The following is a 9,555-nucleotide window of genomic DNA, read 5'->3' as shown; positions in this document are numbered from 1 at the left end:
ACTCAACAAGTAGTCAACCTTACACAAGGTTTCTTGGGAAGTTGTATTTTCTCAAGAACTGTGAGACTTGGCTCAGTGCCCATAGCCCAGGGCTTAGGGCTCCAGCCACACACATTGAGCCAGGTGGGTTCGAACCCAGCCCGGGCCTGCTAAACAACAATGACAACTACCAAAAAAAAAAAAAGCCGAGTGTTATGGCAGGCACCTGCAGTCCCAGCTACTTGAGAAGCTGAGGCAAGAGAATCGCTTACGCCCAAGAGGTTGAGGTTGCTGTGAGTTGTGACACCACAGCACTCTGCCGAGGGTAACATAGTGAGACTCTATCTTAAAAAGAAAAAATAATAATAACAATTGTGAGACTGCAGTCGAACACCATTTAATCATAACACTCGATGTTTTCATTGTCTCTAAAGTGATGGTAGATGTATTAATCAGTGTCTAATCCCACGCGGAATGTGAAGATTAACTCTTAGGAAGGAACTGAAGTGTCAGATAATCCAGTTTGGGAGACACAAAGAAAATCAGCGTGAGAAAGGAGCATCGTTTTTAAACGTCGTTTATTTGTAGATTAAACTGTAATGCCATACAATTTTAACAATCACTTAAAAAAGGATTTATATTTGCATAAAACAGAAGCAAAACAGAAGGATATGAAATAAAACGCCAACTTGCTTCAAGTTTTCAAATCAGTACTTAGAGTACTAAGATACATCTATATACATTGCAAGTATATTATATAAATATACTATGAGTCATCTTGAAGCCACAATAAATATCAAGTAGGGTTTTAGGCACACGGCATGAGAAAAATGCAGAATCTGCATATTTCTTGAGAGTGCGGAGCAACTCACTCACAGGTCATTTTCACACATATATTTTACACCAAATATACAGCCCTCACTCACATGATCCCCAGCCACCTGTGAATTCCACCTTTCATCCCAGCATTAGTGCCTTCTTAATGTTTGATGCTATTGCTCTATATAGCTATTATATACGAAAATATTTTGCAGTTGGTTTCAGCTAATTTCCTAAGAAGGTATCAATGCTACCAAAATAATTACAACCTATCTACACGACCTGTTCATGGAAATGTGCTGAGAGGCACCAAATTACAGATCTGTCCTTTTAATACTGGAAGTTACCCTGAAGGCAAACTTGTAAATTTTAAGGTCTGTCGTTTTTGAATTGCCAATACTATTAAACCCAGAAATTATTCGAAACTGAGGTAATACCTGTTTGAGAGATAGAAATGCTTGAAAATACACCAAAAGTACTTGTAAAAATCCTGACAAACCCGGGCCTCGGTCATCATGAGCTTCGTCTGTGACCTTTTCTGCACAAATGTAAACCAAAGAACCCAAAGGAAAGCTCTAGTTGAACTGACAGCTCCTGTTAGGACTAAGGATCACAGCCATGGATCACCTGAGATCGCCCCCGATAAGCGAAGCCTAATGCTTCTCTTCATAGAGCCAATAGAGAGACAGTGTCCGTTGATGAAAATGACCCAAAGATACAGGCAGGGTTTTCCCCCAGCTACAAATCAGATTCCGGCATGTCTGGCATGTCGGCCATCAAGTACCCTATTCCATACCGTCCATTGGGAGCTGTGTCCAGGGTCGGCGATCCACTCTGTTTTCGATAAATATTTTTACCAAAATTTGGAGACGACATCTCGCTGGGTATCTTTCCGTGAATGAGGCTTGCATTGTCTCCTTCTAAGTTTATAGGCTCTTTCAGGACCCGGCCTCTCTTATAGGTCACAGATGCTAAATTCCCAGAACTGTCATCTATGAGGTTGCAGCGACGGACAATGAAGACTACGGGGATGGGGAGGACGGCGAGGACCATGAGAGAGACACAGACCACCATCCCCCACATTGGAAAGCTCAGAAATTCTTCAGATGCCTGGGAAGAAAACGAAAAGTAATGATGAATCATCTACCTTTCTCTGCACACACGTGAAAAAAATTATACTTATCTCCCGTTTGTAAGGCCAGAGACTGGGCTGGCTTTGGAACTTGCTATGACCAAGAGAAAGCAGGGGAAGTGACAGTCACCAACTTCTAGGACTAAATCTTAAAGGCCTTGCAATTTCTCGAATGCTGCCCCGAGTCCATGACGCTTGGAAGAAGGCAAGAATGCATGACCACCTAGAGACAGAAAGCTGGGGTCTCCAAGCTGAGTGCAAGTGTTAGAGTTGGCCCAGGCAAGACCAGGAGAACAGCCATTCAGGTCACCCACAGAACCCCCAGAAATATCAATCAAGGTTGCTTTTAGTCATTAAGTTCTGAGATGGTTTGTTACCAAGCAACAGGTGACTGTTAACTTGTGCCCCATTATCTTTCTAAACTATGAATATATTGATTTTGAAGCACATCTAGCCCCAAGGGATTTGGTAAAAAATAATAGACTTGTTTATGTCTCAGGTGTGACATTAGACATTATTATATAGACTAATTCATTACAGATAAGGGTCAGAGGTATCTCTGAAAAATAAATACAGTCATTTTCTAAAAGCTAATTTATATATCATGATCATATTATTAGGTGGCTAATGCAGCTTAAGCATGGAGATTAAAATAGTCATTGCTAATATAAAACACTTATACTTTAATACAGGGTGGCCATAACGTTCGTGTGTAATTTTTAATTTTATATTGCACACGAACTTGCTGGCCACCCTGTATTTTTTTAATTATGTTTATATGGCTAGTACACATTTTCATTGTTACATAATATCTGGGATATAATTTAATAAGTTGTATATTTACAATATCTCTGGAGTTTGGATTAATGTTTTCCAGAGTCAAAGCCCCAGTAATTTATTGTTTCATTGTGTTAAAATGAATAAATCTGCTTTAATAAGGACAAGGTCAGTGTTTACCATGTTTAAAGAAATTCGGGGGGCGCCTGTGGCTCAGAAGAGCAGGGCGCTGGCCCCACATGCCGGAGGTGGCGGGTTCAAACCCAGCCCCGGCCAAAACCTGCAAAAAAAAAAAAAGGAAAGAAAGAAAGAAGTTTACAATGTATTAAAAAAAAATCATAGATGCCTGGGGTATAAAACATAAATCTCAGGATGCTTCTACAAAAGCAACACCGTTATTAAACAGCAAAAAAGAACTGTGAAGAAAACAAGGAAGGGACAAATCCCTCTACGGTGCCTTTTTTTCCTTTTAAAATCTAACTTCCTTATATTGCATTTTACCTTATCTTCAATCCATGCATTATAGCCAGGAGGACTTAACCCCATATTCACAACACTAGCTGTCAGCAACGATAACAGCATTAAAGGAGAAATGTATTTCCACATATAATAGTAATATCTGCTGGGAGCAAAGCCCAGCATTTCTCTTAGGTCTTCCATAAACCTAAAAAAAAAGAAAAGAAAGTATTTAATTATTCCTCAAATTAACATTACTACACCTTAAAATGTGCATTAATTCAATAGTATGACAGAAACTTAACCTTGAATACACTATAATACATCATCCCCCACAAAGGACTGCAGTAAACTATTCAGTATACACAAGTGTTCATTTCAACATAAGGAACTGGGCCTTAGTACAGTACATGGTGCAACTCGGTCTGTGTGAATTGTGTCAGCGTAAGGAGGTGGTCCATGTAGGGAGGTGATCAACTACGGAGGGTCTATTGCAATCCAATTGGAGCCTCTTCTCTGTCAGAATTCCATACCTGCTTATAAGGCAAAAAACGAGGTTTGGAGACCAAACACCTTTAAAGTAATAGTTCTGACATCTTTTAATGCATATTTTAATCTCTCTAAGGTTAATTTTTTGGTATTTTCAAAACAGATACTATCCTCGTTACTGTTGGAATCCTAAACAACGAATGCAGCTCACACACAGTAGGAATTCAATAGATGAATTAGTGGAATTTTTCCTACTATTGTTAAAACTATTCATATTTGGAACACTATTAAAAAATAAATATTCTCTAATATGCCTATCATAAATGATGACATGTCTAAATGGAAATCTAAATGATGGATGATCTATCTAGTGACAATATCAAATTCCACCATCGTGTGGGTTAGGAGTTATGAGCAGCTCCGCAGACTTCCAAGTCAAGGTCTGGATGGTAGTTGTGGCTCTATAGTTAACAAATGTGTTCTCCATACGAGAAGGGCCAATTTCCTACCTGTAATATCTGGGAGATTTTGCTTACCACAGAGGGTTTTTTTTTTTTTAATATAGACTTTTTGTTTGTTTGTTTGTTTGTTTGTTTGTTTTTGAGACAGAGCCTCAAGTTATAGCCCTGGGTAGAGTGCTGTGGCATCACAGCTCACAGCAACCTCCAACTCCTGGGCTCAAGCAATTCTCCTGCCTCCGCCTCCCAAGTAGCTGGGACCACAGGCGCAGCCACAACGCCCGGCTATTTTTTGGTTGCAGCCATCATTGTTCTTTGGCCGGCCCGGGCTGGATTCAAACCCACCAGCTCAGGTGTATGTGGCTGGTGCCTTAGCCACTTGAGCCACAGGTACCGAGCCTAGATTTTAGTTTTTAAGAGCAATTTTAGTTTCACGACAAAACTGAACTGAAGGTAGGTAGAGTGATGTCCAGTACAGCTCTGACCACCACACATGCATGACCCTCCTCCTTCAGTTGCACCACCACCTGCCAGAGTGATACATTTGTTACAACTGATTAATCTACAGTGACACATTGTTATCACTAAGACCCCCCCCCCCCGCAGTGTGCATTGGGTACACTCTTGGTATTGTGCATTCTGCGGGTTTGGACAAACGTATAATAACACATATCCACCATTATAATATTACACAGTGCAGTTCTGTTGCTTTAAAAACCCTCTGGGCTCCACCTATTCATTCCTCTCCCCACCGCTGATAATCACTGACCTTTTTTCTCTCTTTATAGCTTTGCTGTTTCTAGAATGTTATACAGTTGGAATGTAGAGTACGTAGCCTTTTCAGAGTGGCTTCTTTTCCCTTAGTAATAAGCTTTGCATTTCCCGCAATTTTTTTCATGATTTGATAGATCATTTGTTTTTAGCCCTGTGTACCATTTCATTATCTGGATGTATCACAGTTCACTTCTATCAATTAACCTACTGAAGGGCATCTTGGTTGCCTTCGAGTTTTGGCAATTATGAATAAAGTTGTTATAAATATCTGTGTGGGGGGATTTATTTTTTTGAGTATAAACTTCCAAATCCTTTATGTAAATACGAAGACGAATGATTGCTTGATCATGTGGGAAGAGAAGGTTTAGTTTTAGTACAAGCTGCGAGGTGGTCTTCTAACTAACGCGGCTGCACCGCTCTGCAGTGCCCTCGGCAACAGAGGAGAGTTCCGCTGCTTTGCGTCCTTGCCAACGTTTTCTGCTGTCAGTTATGGAGGTTGGCTGAGCTACCAAGTGTACAGCGGTACTGCATTGTTTTAATTTGCATTTTCTTGATGATCTGTGATGTGTGTCTACATCTTACCTGCCATCCAGTGAATAGGTTTTTATAGGCTTAGACGTTAATGTATATCAGACAGCAGTTACTACTGCTGCTATTTAGTGCATAACTACTAAATTTAAGTTTCCCTATCCTTCCCTTCCTCTGTTTTTGTTTTTTTAAATTTCAGATTAATATGAAAGTGAGAACAATTAGGTTACATTGCTTGTGTTTGTTAGGTGAAGTTCAAGTTGTAGTTGATCGCTTTACCCAGGGTGTGTGCTGTTGACCCTTACACTGTGAACATTAGGTGAGAGCCTTCCAATTTCCATCTCTCCTTCCCCCATCTGGAATTTAATTTTGTTTTTCTCTCATGTGGGGGAGTAGCTGTTTACCTTCTGGTTTCATGTTAGAATTGCACACACTGGACACTTCCTTTCCATTCTTGTGATACTTAACTAAGAAGAATGTTCTTCAACCTCATCCAGATAAATACGAAAGACGTAAAGTCTCCATTTTTATGACTGAATGGTATTCCATGGTACACATACATCACAGTTTATTGATCTACTCATGAGCTGATGAGCACTTGATTCTGCATATTGGTGATTGTGAATTTAGCTGCAATGAAAATTCCAGTGCAAATGTCCTTATGGTAAAATTATTGTTACTTTTTCCTTCTGGGTAGATACCTAGTGAAAGGACTTTAGGATCAAATGGAAGGTTTACTTTTAGCTCCATGAAGATTCTTCTTACTTTTTTTCCCATGAGGCTGCATTAGTTTGCAATCCCACCAGCAGTGTAAAAGCATTCCCTTTTCCCCACATCTATGCCAGCATTTGCTGGTTTGGTTCTTTGGGGATTTTTTGTTTGGTTGGTTTTGTTTTTTGCAGTTTTTTGGGCAGGGCCGGGTTTGAACCCGCCACCTTTGGTATATATGGCTGGCACCCTACTCCTTGAGCCACATGAGGTTTGGGACTTCGCTATGTGGACTATTCTCAAGGGGTTAGGTGATATCTCAGAGTTGTTTTGATTTGTATTTCTCTGATAATTAGGGACGAGGAGCTATTTTTCATTTGCTTGGGGGCATTGATCTGTCTTCTTCAGAGCAGGTTCTGTTCATGTCTCCAGCTGATTTATAAATGGGATTGCTTACTCTTCTCTCGTTAGTTTGAGTTCCCTGGGGATTCTAGTTATTACCCCTTTGTCAGATTCACAGCATGCAAATATCTTCTCCCATTCTGAAGGGTGTCTGTTTGCTTTTGTTGTTGTGTCCTTAGCTGTGCAGAAGCTTTTTAGCTCGATCATGTCCCATTTAGTTATTTTTGGTGTTGGTTTAAATTGCCAAGGGGTCATAAAGTTTTTTCTCAGGCTAAAGTTGTTAAGAGTTTTCCCCATACATTCCTCTAGAATTTTAGTTGTTTCACATCTTAAATTTTAAGTCTTTTATCCAGAGAGTCAATTTTTCTAAGTGGTGAGAGGTGTGGGCCTAGTTTTCAGTCTTCTATATATGGCTAACCAGTTCTCATTTGTTAAATAGAGATTCTTTTCCCCACTCTATGATTTTGTTTGATTTATCAAAGATCTCACGACAATAAGTAGATGAGTTCATCTCTAAGTCTCTGTTTTATTCCATAGATCTATATCTCTATTTTTGTTCCAGTACTATGCAGTTTTGATCACTACAGAATAGCCTAGTTTTTGAAAGTCATTTAAAATTTCTGGGAGCTTTGTCACAAAGCTCATTCAAACTGATAATGTTCTTCATGTTGCTTAAAGGACTTTGGCCTCCACTCCATGTGTGCTCCTTCCTGCATGACACGGAGCTAGTATAAGCTGGAAGGTCTCATTGCCTTTTGTTCCATATATATGAGTTAGAAACAGTGACTTTAAAAATTATGGGACAAAGCCTCTAAGGGTATTTATACCCTGAGATTACAATCATGGTTTATTTAATACCATATGCATATACCTTTCACATCAGTCAAGTACATATTATAGATTTTTGGGCAATTTAAATAATACCTCCACATAAATGGGATTTAAATAATGACTCCACATAAATGGGAAGTTTTGTATATATCATATATATATGTATATATATATATATATGTGGAATACATAATTTCCCAAAATTGTCCTTCTGCATAAGGAATTACAACACATACGTTTATCTCATAAAACAGTTTAGCAAAATACTTAGGAGATAGGCTTTAAGATTAAACATAAATGAGGCTATAAATCCCAGTTTTGCTGTTGTCCAGGTATGTGATAATCGAGCCACTTTGGGTCTCTCTAAGCCTGATTTTTCCCAACTATAAAATATAGATAAGCAATAATAACTCAAAAGAACTTGAGGTTCTTGGAACCTAGCCGATACTCACTGGATCTTTGAAGTGACTGTTTGATAACCAGAATTAAATTAAAGCTTCCGACTTCTAGACCAACATTATAATCTTTACAATTCTAATTATTCATCCAGTAGGAGACAATCCTTTCATAAAATTGTTAATTGAACAAGAACCTGCAAAGGATTTCATTTTCTAAAGAATTCCACCCTCCATTCATTTTCCTCCTCTGAATGAACTAGGTATCAATAATTGGTCTTTTCAAAAGAAAGATAAAAAATGAATGCATGAAAGCAAATATACTTACTTATCTATGCCATAAACAAAGCAGACAGCAATATTCTCCAAAATGACTACAATTAGCAGAGGCAATGTAGCAGAATAGTCGTCAAACATCGTAACAAAGTAATTTCCAGAACGCTGCACAAATATCAGGCCGATACAAAATGCCAGGAGACAACAGATCACTGGGGAAAGTGAATAAATGAAAGAAATGATCCCTTACTGACAGTCAGGTCTTTAAATCTTTATTATAAATTATTATATTCAAACATTTTTAACCTTGTATAACATCCCATGCAATCCTTTCTTCTGATTCTATGGAATATAACATATTTTGGGTGAAATTACTTGCGTTTTTACTAAGCCCACCTTTAATATAAATTTATTATAATACACTAACTCATCTCCTTGAGTTTATTTACCATAATTGATAGAACATTTTGAAAGTATAAATGTCCATAACTTATTTTTCGTCTTAATAACAAAGCCACTTTTTTTAGCAGTAAATATTCATAGGTCATTTCCACTTTCAATAACATTGTATAGTGTTGGAATCTATACTGAAAGTTTGAATTCACTCTGAGATAACATGGCTTATAACCCGATTGAACACAAGTATTTTTATAATTTATGGGATATGTTTAGTTTAAAACATAACTAGAAAAATACGATCAGCACCATTCAATAGTTGTGCATTTATCTTGCCTAAACAGATTAGCTTAGAAACTAATTATGACAAGGTTAAGTAACCTGATTATCCAAGCAACATTTAAGAAAAGTCATCCAAAATGAGTTTTCCAAATAATATTTTAGAAACAAATGTACACATTTCTGACTAGGTACCATTAACATAAAAACTTAGGTTTTTTGAATTCATATGATGTTTCCATATTTTTGGAAACATTTTATTTTGGATTCTTTATTCTCTAATATTTATTAGTAAATAAAATATGACTCAATTCTATTTCCCAACCACATTTTGGCAGAATGAGTAAAACAGAAAGAAGAAGAGTGGGTGACTGCAGTCTAGGAGAGGAGAAAACAGACATCTACAGATTCAATCAGATAAGGGCTCCCTAACAATCTCAACTGAGCATGAGTCCCATTACCTCCGTCTCTTAAGCATCATGTTAGTGCTATGAGTTACATCACACAGAAAAGAGTATCGTGTGTAAACACATAAAGTAAAAATAAGTAGCATTTCCTTCGAAGTCTACTGCATATCAAATTTAAATACTTATCACAGCATAAAATAAATATTATCTTCCTTAACTTTTATTTTTTTCACTTTTTAAAATTTTTTTTTTAATTTTTACATATACATGTGATTATTAGGTTTCTACTTTTTGCCTTCACAGAATGAAAAAGTCTGAAAATTTACCAACCATAACAATGTTTAAGATAAAGACTAGACACAAAAAACCTTGTAATGAATGAATGAAGATAAATACATTCAGAAAAGAAATGAGATGATTGCTGCAATGAAGTATTAAGCAATAATAAT

At 37.5% G+C, this 9,555-nt stretch overlaps 1 protein-coding gene across 1 annotated transcript in view; it reads right to left on the bottom strand.

Moving 5' to 3' along the window:
• Nucleotides 1–543: 543 nt before the first annotated feature.
• SLC6A15 (solute carrier family 6 member 15) overlaps nucleotides 544–9,555 on the bottom strand; it is a 47,168-nt gene continuing 38,156 nt past the window's right edge. The window contains exons 10-12 of the mRNA XM_003783381.2: nucleotides 8,077–8,236; nucleotides 3,209–3,371; nucleotides 544–1,908 (exon numbers count right to left, since the gene is read on the bottom strand). Of these exons, the coding sequence (XP_003783429.1) occupies nucleotides 1,537–1,908; nucleotides 3,209–3,371; nucleotides 8,077–8,236 (695 nt within the window). The 3' untranslated portion in view covers nucleotides 544–1,536. The remainder of the gene's footprint in view (nucleotides 1,909–3,208; nucleotides 3,372–8,076; nucleotides 8,237–9,555) is intronic.

The sequence above is a fragment of the Otolemur garnettii genome, unplaced genomic scaffold, assembly GCF_000181295.1.
Source record: "Otolemur garnettii isolate 467f Iridium unplaced genomic scaffold, OtoGar3 scaffold00007, whole genome shotgun sequence".
NCBI classification, from domain to species: Eukaryota; Metazoa; Chordata; class Mammalia; order Primates; family Galagidae; genus Otolemur; species Otolemur garnettii.
Note: the sequence above shows the minus strand (reverse complement) of the source record. Positions and strands in the feature narration are given on the sequence as shown.